At 44.1% G+C, this 19,195-nt stretch overlaps 1 protein-coding gene across 3 annotated transcripts in view; it reads left to right on the forward strand.

Annotated features, from left to right (window-relative positions):
• SEMA3G (semaphorin 3G) overlaps positions 1 to 19,195 on the forward strand; it is a 76,857-nt gene that overhangs the window by 52,434 nt on the left and 5,228 nt on the right. For all 3 annotated transcript variants that reach the window (XM_081850548.1, XM_081850550.1, XM_081850549.1), the window contains 10 exons: positions 1,372 to 1,462; positions 3,073 to 3,189; positions 3,598 to 3,740; positions 11,223 to 11,337; positions 12,536 to 12,605; positions 13,370 to 13,514; positions 14,941 to 15,172; positions 16,068 to 16,159; positions 16,808 to 16,849; positions 18,185 to 18,410. In XM_081850548.1, the coding sequence (XP_081706674.1) occupies positions 1,372 to 1,462; positions 3,073 to 3,189; positions 3,598 to 3,740; positions 11,223 to 11,337; positions 12,536 to 12,605; positions 13,370 to 13,514; positions 14,941 to 15,172; positions 16,068 to 16,159; positions 16,808 to 16,849; positions 18,185 to 18,410 (1,273 nt within the window). The remainder of the gene's footprint in view (positions 1 to 1,371; positions 1,463 to 3,072; positions 3,190 to 3,597; positions 3,741 to 11,222; positions 11,338 to 12,535; positions 12,606 to 13,369; positions 13,515 to 14,940; positions 15,173 to 16,067; positions 16,160 to 16,807; positions 16,850 to 18,184; positions 18,411 to 19,195) is intronic.

A 19,195-nucleotide genomic window follows, 5' to 3' on the forward strand; every position in this document is an offset into this window, starting at 1 on the left:
ATGAAGACGTTTAATTAGGCAGCTTGAAGAGGCTGCTTTGTCTGGCCAAGTGGATAACTGGCAGGAAGGCAGGAAAGCACAAGCTGTTCCAGGCATTGCAAAGCAGGAGGGTGAATAATACAGATTCCCAGCATCCTTAGGCCCACTGTCTCATATATGCCACTTTTTATTTTTTTTATTCTTATGATGGTCTGTGGTGCTGGATCAAAAGTGTCATAACTGCTTACCATCTGAAAGTCCATACAGAGCAAAAGCCTTTCACCAAAAACTTTTAGACAATGCAGCAGGTTGGTTTGGGAAGGAACTCTTTGTTCATCTGGGATCCGGGGTAAGAATGTTCTAGACTAGAGCCTTAACTCTCTCCCTGCCCCTCTGCTACCATCAGGGGTTACATAACTGTAGTCTAGATTGTAAAATCATTTCCTGGCATACCTGAGAAATGAGGAGATGGTCTTCTGAGCTCTTCTGAAAGTCTTACTGACTCAAAAGGTTCCTCTTGTTCTGGCAGTTTTCTCTGTTGCTGTCTCTCCAAGTCCCAGCTGTTAACATTATGGGCTTGCCTCTCAGTTTCCTGAAACTATGACTGATTAAACTTATCAGAAGAAGACAGGAAAGATGAATAGTGCTCAGGCCTCTGTTAATAATTTTCTGAGTAACCAAATCTGAAATAAGTACAATTCCTTATTGTAAAAACACACCAGAGCCAAAATGATTTCAATAATAAACAAATTAAAGGGCTATCAGTATTGAGAAATATACAGATTTAACATGTTCACACTGAGAATATAACTACATGTGGTGTTGATTGTATTGCTTACAGTCGTGCTGCCATGATCTAATTATTTACTTAGAGGTGCACCCCTGGTTTTTTAATTGAAACTGGGGTGTATGGGAAAGGAAAAAATAATCGCTTCGCCCTTCAATGTCAAAGAAAATGGCCCAATGGGGGCTTTTGACTAGTGTGTGTGTTGTTGTTGCTGCTGCTGCTGCTGTTGAGATTGCAGTGGAGAGGGAAGAATTAAACTTCTCCTTTCTGCACATGGGGGCTCTAATTAAAAAATCCAAAACAGGGTCAATGTAATTGTAAGTGACCAGCTGGAGTCATGTAAAGTTAAGGCCCTAATTTTCGCTGAATAATGTCAGCATCCATTTTTCTTATGGTTAGATAGAAAACTTCATCCTGGTCACTCTATGCTAGCATCCCATGCTCATCCTAAGATGTTTTCTGATGCATCTGTCCAGGCTCTCTTCATTCCTTCCACATGAGCACTCTCTCATCACCTCTGAATTTCAGACTACCCACTCAGAGAGCTGTGGTTCTTTTAAGCTGTCTTGATGCCTCATTTGTCATTTGTGCTCTTCTCTCCCCAGCATGTGTTCAGCTTGGATCCTTCCAGTGTAGAAAGTGGCCGGGGCAGATGTCCTCATGAGCCCAACAGGGCATTTGCAAGTGCTTTCATTGGTAGGTGCCAAACTAGATCAGTGTGAGTTTTGTACCCTAGCAGCAGGGTTGAATGTCCTTAATTTTTATGTTTATATATTGCTTTCTGCCAAGGCATTCAAGGCAGTTTAAAACACTAAACAAGGTTACAAAATATTAAAAAGCAGATTTGCCTTCAGCGTTTGGTGGTTTCCCAGGAAGCTAGTAGTGTGAGCTCCTTGCCTGGTCTTTGCCTCTTCTGTTCTTTCCCTCAGAGATCATGGGTCTAAGTCGGCCCAGGGAAGTTCGTGGAGGGGTGGCCCAACCATTCTCTCAGGCTCTTTCATGGCCAGCTCAAGAGCTGGGGACATGGTCTTTAACCACTATTTTAGGATGGGGAAGCCTCTTTGATCATGTGATTTTACTGCTTGTCAGTTCTGACAGAAAAGAAAAGGCTACAAGCAAGCTACTGTACCTTCAAAAACCCACACTGCAGCCAGCTGCTCTCCAAAGTGAAAACTGGAGGTAGCTCAGGTTGTCCAAACCAGTTTTAAAAGTGGCCAATAAATTGCACCTACAACCTAAAGTTAATACAAAATTCAGTAGTGAATTCTTTATAGGAAAGCCTTTATAGAACCCCCTCCCCAAAGATAGGTTTGGGGGGTTGAATGTTCATTGGAGGCATCCATACTTCTCCTCAGTTCAGTGTATGGTTTGTAAATTACCGGTATTATTATTGAGTTTCTTACCTGCCTTCACCATAAAGTGCCAGGGTGGGTTACAGCAGTTGATATGTGGTCCCTTTCATAGGTAAGACTATGCCCCCCCACCCCATAAAAAGTGTGCCTGCTTCTCAACTATATTTCATCTAATGAACTTGCAGTATACCCCAATCATGTAAGATCTCTGTGCTGATGTGTATATAACTCAAAGCTGTGGTCTATTAAACTATGGTTTATTAAACCATAGTTTGGTGTTATGTTTGTACTTTCACCAATGGCTTCATTATTGTTTGTTTATTGCCAGTGAACAATGATCTGAAGTCTGTTGTTTAACTATGGCTTGGCATTATGTGTGAACTCAGCATCCTTCCACACCATACCATAGTTTGTTTGGACACCTCAGATGCTCACCAAGAGAAAGGACACAAGGCACAAGTAGCTGGAAAACTGACCAAATTTTGAAGAAACAAGCCATGGTTCCTTTGTCTGTCTGGGGAACAACTCGTGGTTAACTCATGACTTTTTCAACCATGGCTTAGTGTTATAATGTGTGAAACAGGCCAAAATCTCCTCTTTTTGATGTAGTTGTATAAAACAGGTTTATGTGACTTTTCAGCCAAGCAATTCCTGTGCTGTGAAGATTGGTATAAGGGACTTGCCAAGACTATGACCTTTGAAAGAACCAGTGTCCAAATCAACACTCACCATTAATTCATTAGGAGATTTAGGCAAGGCTAGCCTCTCTCTGCCTCCCATCCACAAATACTGATGTACTTTATATGATGGTTATAATATAGGATGATAATAAACATCATGTATGGGAAGCTTTTTGAATATTCTAGTGTGCTTTATAATGCTACGTATTGTTTTTCTTGTTAGTGCATGACTGTTATGCAAGGATTGATTGTTTCTGTGGGGCTTCTTTCCCAGGTGGAGACTTGTATACAGGACTAACAGCAGATTTCTTGGGCAGGGACTCTGTGATCTTCCGAACTATGGGACACCGCTCCCCTCTGCGCACTGAGATGGACCAGCGGCTGCTTAATGGTAGGAGAACAGGATGTGAAGTGGAGTGGAGGCCAAAGGCTACAATAAAATTGTACTTAGAAAATAAGAACAGGGAGTTGTCTGTATAACTAAGCCTCTTTGGAATATATGCCCATTAATAAGAGGACACCTTGTGTGCTGCTTCTTTTGGTAACCACTTGTTATTAAAGTGAGCTTATTAGTATTTAATTGGGAATGTTTTATATGGTTTTATGTAAACTGCTCACAGGTTTTTCAAATTGAGTTGTACACAGTATAAATCTCGTTAAGTACAACTAAACAAATCATGCCAGGAGGAAGCCTAAAAAGGTTTAAAAATAAAATCAAATAAAATAAAGGTCTGTGCCATGCTTCAAGCGGTTTCTGGCGATTTCTTTCTAACATGCCCGTACAATATTTTTCTTACAGCCCCCAAGTTTGTTGCTGCTTATCTGATCCCAGACAATGATGACCGGGAAAATGACAAAGTCTACTTTTTCTTCACTGAGAAAGCAGCAGAGTCGGACGGCAAAGGCCGGGCCATCTTTAGCCGTGTGGGGAGGGTGTGTGTGGTGAGTTCATGGGGTCTATTTTGTCTGTAGAGTGTGAGGAGCATCGCACGAGGAACTGAATGTATGGAGACCAACAGCTTGGTGCATTACTGACTCCAAAGCTATATTATTGGACATATGTGCTTACATGTATGTATGTGTGTGCCTGCATGTGAGTTCCTCCCACCATTGTCACTTGAAATGTACTGCATGTCACAGGACAAGGCTAGTCTACTGTTCATCCTAGGTACACTAGCCTGGAGCAGCCCTCATAGTGTAGAATCAAAATAAAATGTGATCATACACTGGTAACACCAGAGAAGCTCCCTGATTCTTTTGCAACAACATAAGGCTGCATTTGACTCTGGCTCAACTCTCCTGTTCAGAATCTCAGGTTTTTATATGTCCCAGTGGCTTGATTGTGGCTAAATCCCATTACCCATCCCTTGTGGCCCTTCGATTTCAGAACCAGCACACTCCCTGGAAATAACAGGCTATTACTGTACTAGCCATAGGCTGCTAATGTAAAGCCAGTGGAAGGGGTTGCATAAGCCTTGGATGGGCTTAAATACAGAGAGAGACAGACAGATCTTCTTGGACAAATTTAGGTACCTAAAATGAGGGCTTTCAGGGGACCCAACACCTTCCCTGATTCATGCACACCTCGGCAATATTATTTATGCTTTCAGCTTCAGCTGACTGTAGGTTCATCACCATTTTTTGTATCATAATCATGATGTCAGATCAACTAGTCAGATTTGGTGACATGATAATGTCCCTAGTACTAGAAGGGCCACTCTGAACTAAGAAGGACACTGAAGTGCAGCCATTTGGGGCTGCAAGGTGCTCATAATGGATTGGAGCCCACTGCCTTCTATGTGCAGAATCTCCCTGCAGCAGCAACAACAATAACAATAATAATAATAATAGCCCCCTGCCTGCAAAGCTCTGGGCCCAAATATTACAAGTTTGCAAATCTATTAACCAGGGTTGAGCCCGTTTGGGCTGAGCCCTGGAATCGGATCTGCTTCCGTACTGCCTTTGGCTCCTGATCAACAGCTACGGTATAGGAAGTCTGTTTGGCACGCACAGCATTTTTAAGCACTTCAGTCAAGACAGTGCCTGGCTTGAGAGGGCTGCATAAATCTCTTGTGACTGCAAATGTTTCTTTTGAAGCCAAGGTTAGGAACATGGAATTTTTTTCTTTTTGGTAATTCTATATTATGTGGTTGGGGTGGGAGAAGCATGGTGGGGGGATTCCTTCAAAGCCTTTGAATTCTTCAGCCTTTCATCCACATGGAAACTCCCCCATTTTCTGTACATGTCACTTCCAATTCCAACCTTCCTTTTTCCCTAGATCTTTTGCACCACAGCTGCTTTGTGCTCACTTGCTTTTCCTCCAAAGGATTCCATCAAAGGGTCTGGTGGACCATCCTGTGTGTATCTCAATTTAGCTGAAGACTTGCATTGCAAGGAAATGGACTAAGAGCAGAAATAATTTCTCTGTGCCCATTGCCATCTGTTTTATAGAAGAGTTGTTGCATTCATTTCTTGGAGATTTCAATAAAGGCACTTTCTCATAGGGTCAAGCAGAGACTTCTGCTGAGCATGTGTCAGAACAGAGAGCCTGTGCCCTTTCCTGAAGGTATCTTTCTCTCTCTGCCCTCATTTTTAAAGGCTTGAAGTTAAATAATTTATACTTGAGATCCATTATGGAGCTGGAACTCTGAGGTTTTAAAGACTGAGTTATGCTGCTTTGAAAATCTTCAGCTATTTTTATTTATTTATCCCTGCTGCTTAATTTTGTGCTGTGTTTATACTATATTATTATGGTTTGGAGGGATTGTATTTTAGTTCTTCTATTGTAAAGCTGCCCAGAGAACTCTGGCTATGGAGCGGCGTATAAATGTCATTAATAAGAAAGAAATAATTGCTTTGAAACTGCTTTAATTGTCATATCCTGCCCAAATGGGTATAGAGACATTTTTGTTGGTTGGGCTGAAACTGGAGTGCTTAACACTAAGTATCCTTTTGAATTATGCTAACTTTATTTAATTTAATGTTTTCAGAAACGACAGAGGCTTAAAGGAGCTCTTCATTTCATTTCATTTTGTCTTAACATTTCAACCTGTAAAATTGACTTAAGTTCCGTAGTAGCTCCTTGCTAAAGCAGCCTTGGTTTTTAAGGTGCTAAACTAGAATCAGCAGCACATTGCTTTGCAGGACTGAACTACGCAAGATGTTAAAGATGTGGTTTAATAGCATGTTTTGTTTCATTTTGTTGTCAAGCAACAATCCTGCAAATAACATTAGGCTCCTGTTAGTATTGCTTAGGGCTTTTCATGAGGTCTTTATTATGTACCACATTTTAAGGCCAGCGTTGTTATCCCAGTATTGAAAACTGAGGGTGGGGCAGAAGAAACAGAAAGACTGAAAAAGAAAAAGACTCAAGGCCACCTATTGAGATCATGCCTGGAGGGAGAGTTGTACAGTACTGGAAATAATAGCAGAACCCATGTAGAGGTGAACTGGTTCCCAGTGTGTTTGGAGATAATCTATTTGCAAAGGGACTTACACACACACGCGCGCGCGCACACACACACACACACACACACACACCCTTTCTGGAAAAACCCCCTGCTTGGGACTGTTTCTCTTGCAGCTCACTTAAGGGGCTGTTCTTGTTTGTTTGTTTGTTTGTTTGTTTTGGTCCTCCTGAGGTTGTTTTTGGCCTTTTTATTGTGTGGGCTTCCAAGTTCCCAGCAGGGGTGGGAAGACTTTAGGCTTGCAGGGTGAAAGCATAAGAAGAGCCCTGCTGAGTCAGGCCAATGGCCCATTAGTCCAGCATCCAGTGGCCAACTAGATGCCTGTGGGAAAACCACAAGCAGGACCTGGGCACAAGAGCACTCTGTCCTCCTATGGCTTCCATCAACTGGTATTCAGGAGCACTATTGCCTCCATGCCTCTTCTTTGTCTTTTACTAGAACCCTGAGATCCACCAAATAGAGGTAGGAGAAAATTAAAGAATTCTGATCCCTTGCATTGCTCCCCAAACCCCTGATGAAATAATGAGATGCACATTTGTCAGATATCGCTAGAGAAGCTAGCTCCAGAGGCATGATGCTGCAACCAAGAAGGCCCTGCTTCATTCCGGGTAGGCTTATCTAAACAAGAATGTTTTTTTAGCAAGTGCCAAAACCAGAGTGAACCTCCCATGGCAGTAGAATTAGGAGCAGAATGCGTTTCTCTGAGTCATGGCAGAAAGGGGGAAAGTTGTTTTATGAGATAAGAAGAGAAAAAGAACCCTGTTGCACCAGACCAAAGACTTACGGGAAGCCACAGGCAGGAGATGAGCACAGTTGCCTTTTCCTACTCATGAGCCCCAGCAACTCCTATTTAGAGGCAGAATAGCCAACACGACAAGTAGCCTATTTTATCCTCATCCTCTACGACCCAGATAATTGGTAATTGACAATTGACCCAGGCTGTTTACTCAAGGCTGTTTCACATTCTGCTATGCTGAATGTGAACAGCTTGAAAACGTTTTCTTTTTTAAATCTGAGGGAAAATATAAAATGAAAGATAGACTTTCCAATTTCATTTGTGTTACGGAGAACTGTTCTTAATTGGATCTGTTTTGGCAGTGGGGGTGGAGATAAAAGAAGGGAAAGCTGGTTTGCAGGAAAGAACTGGGGAATAAACAACAGGTAATCACGGAGGGAAAAATCCATAGGAAGTGGGGATGTTATGGATGCATCTTGCTTGTTGAGAGAGGCCCCCTGTCCCTGATCATGCATTGGATGTGCATCATAACAGCATCATACCCTAGGAATGTTGATGAGAACTACACCATATGGAACAGAGAAGGTCTACCCCCTGCTTTGCTTGCCTTCTCTCAGAGTGCCATTTGGTTGGGATTGCTCCAGTACTTTTGAATAAGGACTCCAGCAATATGCTCATTTGCTCTCACCCCTCCTTTTGTCTTGTGGGATTCCACAGCTGCTGCATTCACTGTTGGGAGGACACTGCCAGATTAACATCTAGATGAATCGACCGCACTGTGCCACATCATCAGGCCTCATGGCTATTGATTCTCCATTGCAATACTGATGGGTAAAAACATTGTTAGCCACCTAGAGCTGACCTCTACATGGATATGTTAGCCAGATGTCACATTCCAAAAGGTTATGATTATTTCAATTGCAGTTATTTCAACCTTGAGCCTTTGGCTTCTGGGAAGCCTGAGGGTTACCCTGTCAGGGACTGGTTGGATGTGGAGGAATGGTGGGAGGGACCAGTTGGGGTCTTTCAGTCTCGGCAGCTGATCCATGAGGAATATCTACTAGGGATGAATTGCTGTGCTCATTAGGCCAGACACTCTGCCAAGTCTGTGCAGATTGTGTTCTTGCTAATAAAGAGTTAACTCCAACTTGAACGGTGTGATTTACTGCCGGCTCACTCCTGACACACCCTAATGGAATGAAGGGCCTAAGAGCTGGATTCAGTTCCTGCTTCTGCCACTGAAAAGTAAACTCTCCTCTGCTGCAAAGACATAGGGGAGAAAAAAATAATCAGCTGGAAATTATCGTGGAGGCACTAGCCTGTGATAACTCAAATTCTTTGGAACTAGTACGAAACAGTACACTGAGGATAGAGAGGGGAGCTGGCAGCTTTCCATGCAAACAGAAAAGTTCTGTTGGCTGTGAATTCCTTGCTCTCCTCCTAATCCTAGAAATAAACATTTAAGACATAGCGATGAAGCAGTTATTTATTGGATTAATCAATCCCTACACAGAGAGGGATTCTTTGTTTGTTTGAGACGCAGAAACGTGGATATAGTCTGACTTCCAGAGCTGGCAGGTTGCCATATGAGTCAAAGGAGATGCACTACTTTGTTGTCTTATCTTCTTTGGTGTCTGTTGCAGTCACAAAATACGCACAATGAAAACTACTTAAGCTGCACCACCGGTTGGATCTCTCAAGAGCATTAACACTTTGTGCCCGTGGGATTCAGGGCTCAATTAGCAGCTGTGTTTAGCTTACGGGGCTTTGGGTAAGGAAAATGAATGTCTTTCTCAGAAATTTTTCTTGTAATCCTAAGATTAGCGAGTTCTGGTCCAATTGCACTAACCGCTGCTTAGTTTCCAGGCTCAACCTTTTAAGCTCTATACGGCTCAGAACCCCAGTCCCTAAAGGACTGCCTCTTCCCATATGTACCTGCCTGGAGACCACAATTCCAAAATCAGTGGGGAGGGTAGGTAGTGATCCGAGAATGGGCCTTTCCTGTCATTTGGAACACTCCCCCCCCCCCCAGGAGGCACACCTGGCTCTGACTTTACTATCATTTCAGCACTGGATTAAAACGTTTTCATTGGGCATGTGGGCAGCTTTAATAATATGATTCTTACAGTTATTCAATCAAGCTTAGGTGTGTGCATTTTTACAATTGTTGCACTGATAATTGTGCACTGTTTTTAATAGGTTTGCATTGGGTGGGGTTCCCAGAATGAGTCCCAGCAGCAGCAGCAGCCCTATGTAAGGTTTTTTACGTGAAATGTGGCTTTCTCCCCTTCTGTGCCCCTTGCACCCCCAGAATTGGCTTGGGAGAACCCCCAGAACTGGGGAAGGGGAGGGGGAGAGGTGAAGTTGAATTGCAATTTTGGTGCTCTTTCCAAGACTGCAAAGAAAGGATTGCAAGTGGAGATAAAAAGATTGCTCAAGCAGCAGGGCATATTGAAGGGAATGCAATAAGACACTGCGTACTAAAATAGTTCTTCTGTGTGAAAAGTATAGGAGTTGGAATGGCAGCAGATAACGGTGAAATAAAGGAGCACCAAAAATAGATGGGAACGCAGTATCCTTCAGCACGAGGGTCAAGAGTGTAAAAGCCAAAAAAAGCTTCTTTTGGTATGTGTCTGAAATTGTAGTTGCAGTGGGGCTACAGAAATGTTTATTGATGGTTACATGGACTGAACTGGACATTTCTGCAACATGGTTAAAGCGCTGCTACCAAAAGCTGATGATGTGAGGCTGCAGTCGCAGAATTTATTCCAGGCGTCTTAGAATGCAACCTGAGTTGCAGTTCCTAAAATCAGCCTCATCAACAAGTGCAATGCAAATCCTAGCAGTCCCCTTCAGAAAGAAAAGAGAAAGGGGAATTTTCCATTCAATTCTCTGCTTGTGTGGTACCCACACTCTTGGGGGGCAGGGAGAGATATAAAACATATGTCTTGGGATAATGAACAAAAAACTGTTCAGCTTCCAGACATAAATGTTTCAGAAACAAAAGCTGAAAATTAAAATGCAAAAAGGCCTCACACACTTTAAAAAAGAAAGAAAAGAAAACATGGTTGATGAACCATGTGATTTAATATTAGAAATGTGTGCTAAAAGTCCAGATTTTGTTCAAAAAGCTGATAACACGGGACTGCCTGTGTGTATCTTTGAAGATGGAATTTCACAACTGGGGATTTACTACTGAAACAGTCCTCCTTTCTGTGGTGCACTTGCAGAGCCCATCTCAGCAGGCTCATGCTATATGAAACAGGGCTTCTCCAAAACTTAGCGCATGCAAAAAGCTACAGTATTGAATAAAAAAAAACTGCTGATCACTGCATAAAGGTTTGACTTTTCCTTGCCCAGAAGCAGTATTTTTGTTTGCTAGTCCTAGTCCACTTAGCCATGCAAGAGAGGTTTCATAGCACATCCTAAAATATGCCCCAGAATTCTCTGCAGTGCACAATAATTTCATGGTCTGCATGGCCTCCGCAGGCAGTAACACAGCCTTTTCAGGCAGTAGCTGCTGGAGGGAAGTCAGTGCTGAGTGATGAGGTGCTGTAGGACAGAGCTGGGTGTCCCATGCTCTGTGCCCTCTAAGCTAGCATGCCTGCTGCCCCATCACCACTGGTGTTGAAGTCCAGTTTGTTTCTGTTTGTGGAAAGTAGGGACAGAATCTGGTTCTTTGCTTCAGGGAGCAAAATGTCTTGAACCAGTCCTGTCTCTCAGAAGCCAAGGCTGTGTACCTGTTTACTCTGTGTTCAGTGTGCTCTCACTGCTGGTTTGGGAAGCGGTTTACACACAATGTTAGCCATGATCCATATCCGTTCTGTATCTGTCCTGCCATTTCTTATGGAATACTATATTTTTATGTGTTTTTGCCCAAACCACCTTTGATCTGAATTGAGAGAAATTATGGCCAGCTGTATTTTGAGCTAATAATGTATGCATGGGCCCAGGCCAGGTCTGTATGGAAAAAGGGTTTCCCTTGTGTTAGAATGCTTGAAAATGACAGATCTACGGAGCAGAAATGAGAGCAATCTGAATAGAAGCCAATATCTGTCCTTCTCTTGGTTCTGAGTTTTTAGTTTTGCTTTTGATGCCTCTGGAAGGATTCCTAAAGCACAGCTTAAGCATGTCTTGTTTGTTTATTTGTAAAGAGACCTCATATCAGAAGCATCAGCTGCCTCCACTTCTGAGGATCCTTGTTTACTCTTCTCCTTTCAGAATGATGCTGGAGGACAGCGAGTGCTAGTCCACAAGTGGAGCACCTTCAACAAGGCCCGGCTGGTGTGCTCTGTCCCAGGACCAGATGGCATTGACACATACTTTGATGAACTGGGTAAGAGAAACAAGCTCAGGATTGGTTGCCTTTCATAGGATTAGCTCCTCAGTTTGTCAGCTGGAAGCCAAGCCTTGAAAAGTGGGGTTTAATTTGGCAATATGAGGAGAATGGGGGGGGGGGTCTATCTCAGTGAACAGTCAGGGGGCACCTCATGGCTACAGCAGTGCTCAAGCTAAGGAAATATGAAAGTGAGCAATGCTTTGGATGGGAGACCATTAGAAGCCCCATCTCCCAAGACATGGGCCATGTTGTCTGGAGCTAATGAGAGTTGGAGTCTAACAACGTCTGGAGAGCCACAGGTTCCCCACCCTATGAATAGGCGATGAAGGTAACATACTTTTGCGTTAGGAAATCACTAAGATCAGGACTGGCCCAAGACGTTTTGTTGCCTGAGGCAGGGCAGCAAATGGCACCCTCCCCAACCTAGTCAAGGTGGACAGTACCTAAAGCTTCCCAGGCTTGCCAAAATATTCCACAAGCACTTTTCCTTCTCCCCAGCACTAACAATATAACAACAAAATGAACAGTAAACACTTTGCTCCCTTTTCATAATGCCCCAAATCTGCTGCCTGAGCTGCCTGCCTCATTCTGCCTAGTGGTAGTGCCGGCCCTGTCAATTGTATGTTGGGGACTACAAGTGTGTTACAGCCTGTGAGTGCCTTCTGGATGGGCCACCAGATTTCAGGAGTTGAGTGTTGAAAGCAGTGTGTGATGAAGTGGATGTCAAGGTCACACAGTTCACCTGAGTTAGATACTTGGAAATCACAGTGGTAGTGCCAAATCACACATACACACACCAATCTTTTCAGCTGTCTCTTTGGTACCAGCATCCATCAGCCCCCAGCTACTTGCATACCCTAAGCACTGGTGGAGGAAGAGGAGTGTGGGGAATGTGTACCACCCCCGGCAGCGCGATCCCAGTGTGGTGCCATCGCAGCTGCCCCCCCTCGCCCACACTGGGTGCCCTGCCCCTGTGGGTGGTGCGCCCTGCCCCCGGGACACACACCAGCCCCACCCCCGCCTGCTCTCTGCCCCCTGGTGTCAAAGCATGAAGCTCCGCCACCGACCCTAAGCAATCCAATTGACTAAAACAGGATTTTAGTTTCTTGGAATGTGTATGTTGGTAGGCCAGTGATCAAAGTTAGGTGCATGGGAGAGCCCTTTAAATGCTGTGAATCAAACATCTCTTAAACAGAGGATGTCTTTCTCCTGAGGACCAAAGATGGGAAGAGCCCTGAGATCTATGCACTCTTTAGCACCATCAGGTGAGATTATTTTGCTTCTGTTATTTGTTTGTTTTTTGCTTCTGAGGGGAACCTTGAGATGTCTAGCACTATATGCCTTGACCGAACAACTCTCATCCATACAAATCTTCTCTGAGGGCCTCTCCAGGTTGGTGTTATTTCTGTGAGCCTATTCTCCCAACATGTCGTTGATGCAATAATAGTGCATTAGTAGTGGATTTATGACGGACTGTGTACATATCATTCCTCTTTGTTAGTTGTTCTCTGATGCTTTGCCAGTGTTCTTTGCATTATTGCCTTCTGGAGGGGCACTCTGGTACTATTGGGGGACAAAAAAAGAACATGCCAGAACTTTTGTGGTATGAAAAGTTACAGGATTTTACCAGGAAGTTACGGGGCATGCACTGATCAGAAATGACGCAGGTGCACACAGTGTTGAAACCTGGATTGCGCATAACTTCCCCTATATCATCAGTAGCACAAATCGTCTTGTGTTTCTCTAGTGAAGGACTAGTTATAGCTTGCCAGTTTTTCAGTACTTATACTGTTAATTGAAGAATGGAGGCCATGTGCTCTGATATGGAATTCCTAATATCTGATTATATACAATCCTCTTGGATGATTTTGAAACATTTACAAATGGAAATGTAAGGCTGTATTTTACCTCACTCCCTAATACACCTAAGCATTGAATACACACAATACTAAATATTAAGACAGTGTTTGGAAAAAAATGTTCTTTCCCCAAATAGGTTCTTACTATGGCTAAACCTCTCTCATTGCAGCAATGTCTTCCAAGGCTTTGCCATCTGCGTATATCGTATGGCTGACATCTGGGAGGTTTTTAATGGACCATTTGCTCATAAAGATGGCCCAGACCATCAGTGGGCAGCTTATGAGGGCAAGGTGCCTTACCCGAGGCCAGGAGTTGTAAGTAATTCATACCTGAACTATGAAAACAATCTTAAAAACTTGTTTAGAAAAAGAACGTCCTAATCACAGTTTTTTTACTTAATAACTAATGCTGATTTCGGATGTTATCTGGCAGTGCCTTTAAGACCCTGGCTGTATATCTGAAGTTTGTGTCTAGCAGTATTTTATGGGGTAGGAGATGTTAAGGTGAACTGGCAACTCCATGCAAAGCAAACAAGTGGCCTTTCAGGAAAAGTCCCCTGTTGACATGCGTGGAATATGGCATTTGGTTGGATTTTTTTAAAAAACAAAACTATCAACTTCTTTTTGTGAAACAGTGTTAAAGCACATGCTTTGTGTGCAGAAGGTCCCACATTCAATCCCTGTTATCTCCAGTAGTGCTGGGAAATTCCCCTCTCTGAAACCTGGAGATCTTCTGTCAGTCAGTGTAGCATTTCATCCGCTTTATCCAGTTGGAACCATTGTGTCTCGTGTTAGATATATTTCTAGTACAGTGGTGCCCCGCAAGACGAATGTCTCGCAAGACGAAAAACCCGCTAGACGAAAGGGTTTTCCGTTTTGGAGGCGCTTCGCAAGACGAATTTCCCTATGGGCTTGCTTCGCAAGATGAAAATGTCTTGCGAGTTTTTCTGACTTTTTTCCCCTCCCCCCCCTTTTCTAAGCCGCTAACCGCTTATTCGCTAAGCTGCTAAAAGCCGCTAATAGCGCTAAGCCGCTAAGCCGCTAATGGGCTTGCTTCGCAAGACGAAAAAACCGCTAGACGAAGAGACTCGCGGAACGGATTCTTTTTGTCTTGCGAGGCACCACCGTATTGAAGCAAACAGTGGACTCTTCCTAACGAGGTCAACTGAGACCTGTGTTGATTTATAAATGGGGTCCTGTGTTGATTTATAAATGAATTTCCCAGGGGCTTCTGTCTGGTACTGGATGCTGAACTAAATGAACCTTTAAAGATGGTATTCACTAAAGCAGTCAAAAACTCTGTAGAAAACCTTTATCAGCCTGAGGGCCGTGTTTCCTTCTTGGCAACCTTCTGAGGGCCACATGCCCGTGGTGAGTGGGACAAGAGTCAAACATGGACAGAGCAGTGAGTGACCTTTATTCAGTAAGCTAGTTCCTACAACCCCCCACCCCAACTTCCATCCAGGCAAGCTAGAGTCATTTTCCGAGGTCAAAGACACAGTCCAGCCAGGCAAAAACACTCAAGGCAAGTGAAAGGTGTGGCTGGAGAGGAAGTGTGGCCTGGGCCAAGGGCCAGATAGAGGGGTATGTCCTGAGGTTCCCCACCCCCGCCCTAGTCAGAATCATTCCTCTAAGTCAAGAATCATAGGAGACTTTTCATTGTGATCCTGCTCTGAGGTGGATAAGCAGCAGGAACAGAGCCCCATTTGGCTGAAATGCTGTTCTTTCCCCTCCGTTCCAGTGCCCCAGCAAAACCACCAATCAGCCAAGCCGGCAGTACTCCTCCACCAAGGACTACCCTGACGAGGTCCTGCACTTTGCCCGTGCCCACCCACTGATGAGCAGATCCGTGTACCCTCTGCATCGCCGGCCTGTGCTGGTGAAAACCAACCTGCAGCACCGCCTGCGGCAGATAGTGGTGGACCGTGTGGAAGCTGAGGATGGGCAGTATGATGTCATGTTCATTGGCACAGGTGCAATTGCGTGGAGCATTAGGGCTTGGTGATGTTGGGGGTGGGCACCTGTCAATGTGGAAATGAATATTAGAGGCAATCTCTTGGAATTTTGCATGCTCTGAGGCTGAGCTTGGGTATGGAAAACCAGGTTTGGGGCCAACTAAGCATTTGTGATCCCTGGATCAAATTAAAGCTTTTTGTATATGAGCTGAAACCCCGGGGGCCTCAGCAAAGTTTCCTGCTGTCTTACAGAATGACTCTTGAAGCTTGCCAGCTTCTCGTTTTCCTCAGTTTCCACCCACATTTACTCTTTGTAGGTGATTGCTGTTTTGGAACTTACATTTAGCATTTATCCATTATTGTTCTGTCCTAGGCCACTGTATCAATAAGCATTCTTTCTGTATCCATGTTGTGATACACTCCATTCTTAGGCGAGACAAAGTACCTACTTGACTAGATGCAAGGAGTTGAAAAGTTCCTTGAAAAACCAAGGTGGGGGAAGAAGAGGGCAGAATACTTTTGAAGGGGCTCTCCTCTTTCATCTTGTTCCAGTGAGCCAATGAAGCTACCCCTCTCTCAGCTGAGAAACAATTTCCCTTAAACTAGCACAAAATAGCTCATAAACAGGAGAAGTGAAGAAGACATCCATGATCACACATGCAGTCAGTGGTGTAAATTGGAGTCAAATCCCAGCCCTCTCTCGACTTCCAATAGCAGCTTTCTTTGTGTCTTTTATAAGTGCTTTCTGTGGGAATAACATGGTCCCCAAGGACAAGCTGTCTTTCTTTGCAAGTTTCTGTCCGTGGTAGAGATCAGTGGTCAAAGAGGAGCAGGCTTTTGCCTCTGACAGAATGCCTGGTGGCCACAGAGGTAGTTGCCTTTGTTTCACAGTTCTCCCTTTGCTGCTTCCTAGATGCTGGCTCTGTACTGAAGGTTATAGCCCTTCAGAGAGGGAACTTTGCAGCAGCCGAAGAAGTAATTTTGGAGGAGCTTCAAGTATTTAAGGTGAGGTAAAAAAAGAAGAAGAAGGCAACGTGTACAACCTGATCCCGGAACAGATATGCCAGTCGTGACTGTATTACACAGACATGTAATTAGCTAAGTATTCTTCTTTGTTCACGTGTAGATTGGATGTATCCAGGGCTTTTTTTTAGTGGGAACTCACGGAAACTCAGTTTCAGCACCTCTCGGGTGGGCGCCATTGCCATTCTAAGAGAACAAGGGAGGTGTTCATGGTGAGTTCTCGCACCTCTTTTGCTAGAAAAATAGCACTGGATATACCTCTCTTGCACATTCATGGATGCATATTTGTGTACTAGCAGATATTACCTGTCTAATTTTGTGCTCATGTCACAGAAGAAGTATATTTGTTATAGTCCAGTTTCCATACGGACTGTCCTTCTTATCTTATGCCATATGTCATAGGACATGGCATTTCAATATTACTAAAGCTCTAATCCTGAACAATTTATTTGTCTTTCTGTTTGTGCGGGTCCATGTGCCTTTGTTTTTGTGTGAGAATAGCGGGGAGCTGAATGACCCTATATGTCTGTAGGAAATGCAGGACAGAAATGTGCAGTTGTGGGGTATTGGGGCAGGGATCAGTTCTGCGGCATGTTTTACCTGAGAGGCCGTTTCTTTTTCTCCCTTCAGGCACCAGTCCCTATTACTGAGATGGAAATATCTGTCAAGCGAGTGAGTAATGAATTACTTCTTTAAAGTACAGGTGTGGTGGTGGAGAAGCCACTGTGCAAGAATGCCTTAGAAATGCTGGCCAAGCCATTGGCTACTGCAGGCTCTGGTGGTGGCAATCCAGCAATTTTATAAAAATAAAACCCTATCTATTAAAGACCAAAGACCCCTGCAGCAGCTTTATAATAAAGGTTTGTTTGTTTTGATCCCAGGAGATCCAATCACAGATTCCCCATCTGATTTCTGTTTTGACCCTCAATTCACACCTAGGTGCAAGGTTCATTCACAGCCATACATTATGTGTGTAGGAGGCATCATGTATTGGCAGGTGAGGTGGGTGGGACACTTCTGGAGATACTCGTAGGGTTCTCATTAACAAGGCTGAACAGAAATAAGCATGTTTCACTACAAAGATGGACTTCAGTTTTAGACTCTGCTATACCAGGACAGCAACCCAAGGGTCAATGCAAAATAATTCCGCTCTGTTAAACACTTGGATCATTCATAAACTGCAAGGTCCTTATTTTAGAACAATCCTGCCATGCAGAACCTCAGTCATGTACATTTTGCTTGCTCTTTGACCTTGTTCACCACCTGAACTTTTTTTTTTGGGGGGGGGGGAGTCCAAACAGATAAAATTCCTCTACTTCTGTAATGTTTGTTTAGATCTGTAAATAGACCCACCCCCGGACTTTAATCTTCATCTATTATTTAGTTCCCAGGAAAGCTAGCAGAACTGGTGAGAGCTTTCCTACCCTTCGCCATTTCCCATAAATCTCGCTGCATTAGAGTCCAAGCATGCAGCACACGCGTCCCTCTTTACTCCTTGTAACTTGAAAGGCTGCCTTTCACTCCCTGTATACCTGACAGCGTACTTCTGTCGTGACCTGCAACATTCCTTGTCTTGCTCTCTCACCTGGATATTGTATCTAGAACTGTCAGCCTGTTTTGCAATCCCCTGGTTGCTTTAGATTTAGTTCAGGCAAATCTTAGCCTAATTATTCTCTAGTGTCCCAGTAGTGAATTTGAAAAGAGTAGCTTTTATGGAGAATTGTCTTCAGGCAATATTGTCTTCAGGCAATTGGCTCCAATTGCAGCCCAAGTTTCTGTTTGCCAACCTGCAGTCCAAAATATCTGGAGGGTACCAGGTTGGCAAAGGCTGTTCTACTGGGTGCAGGAGATGAACTTCTTCTGGAGAGAAAGGAGTGCATCAAAGCTACACTGCAAGGGTTTGCTCCCTTAGCTCTCATAGGAATGCTGTTGAAAATGTTGGTTGGAGAGTAAGGACTCTGCAGTTTAGTACTACTCCAACTCACCTAGCCTCCTTTGTTTCGACAGCAAATGTTGTATGTAGGCTCCCGGGTGGGAGTTGCCCAAGTGAAACTGCATCAGTGTGAGACGTACGGGACAGCCTGTGCGGAGTGCTGCCTAGCACGGGACCCTTACTGTGCCTGGGATGGCCTCACCTGCACCAGGTATCAGGCATCAGGCAAGCGCCGTTTTCGTCGGCAGGACATCCGGAATGGGAACCCCATGCACCAGTGCCTGGATCAAAACTTGACAGGTGAGGAAACATGCGAGATACATACCCAGACCAGTAGCTGTGGGCTGTGAAGAGAATGGGGCAGCTGTGTACGCAATACAGTCTGTTGCAGTGCAAGCTGAGTAGGGTAGCCCAGTGGCAATATGTTTGCTGTTGTGTTGCTCTCTTTTTTTGCCACAACGTGCTCATTAGATCAGAGGCCATGAGAGTCTCACAAAATTACCGTCTATTTATTTGGGAGGAGGTATACTTACTCATTTCATTTCATTTATTTTGCATTTCTATCCCACCCTTTTCTCCAGGGAGCTCAAGGTGGCATACATGGTTCTCCCTCTCCTCATTTAATCCCCGCAAAAACCATGTTAGGCTGAGAGCAAGTGATTGGCCCAAGGTCACCTAGTGAATTTCATGGCTGAGTGGGATTTAAGTCCTGGGGTCTCCTAGGTCTTAGTCCAAAACTCTAACCACTACAGTACACTGCCTCTCTTCCAGCCAATCTCCCAGTCCCCTACTTCAGGTAGCTTCAGCTCCACCCCCCTCCCAATCTCCCATGGCCTAGAATCTAATAATGTAGGCAGGTGTTCTAAGCAAGCTGGTGGGGGCAAGCATTGCTTGAGTGTTACAAGAAAGCAGTCCAGCCCAGGAATTCAGTTAAGAGAAGTGTAAAAAGGTGATGCTGTGGGGGTGTGAGTAGGATAAACATGAAATATGTGCCAGGACAGAAAATTAAAACTCTAAATCAGATTGTTGAAGCTAACATAGATGATCACATGATGAAGGACTATGGGCAAGATGCCATGTTTTAT

The sequence above is a fragment of the Podarcis erhardii genome (assembly GCF_964252035.2).
Source record: "Podarcis erhardii genome assembly, chromosome: 2".
Lineage (NCBI taxonomy): Eukaryota > Metazoa > Chordata > Lepidosauria > Squamata > Lacertidae > Podarcis > Podarcis erhardii.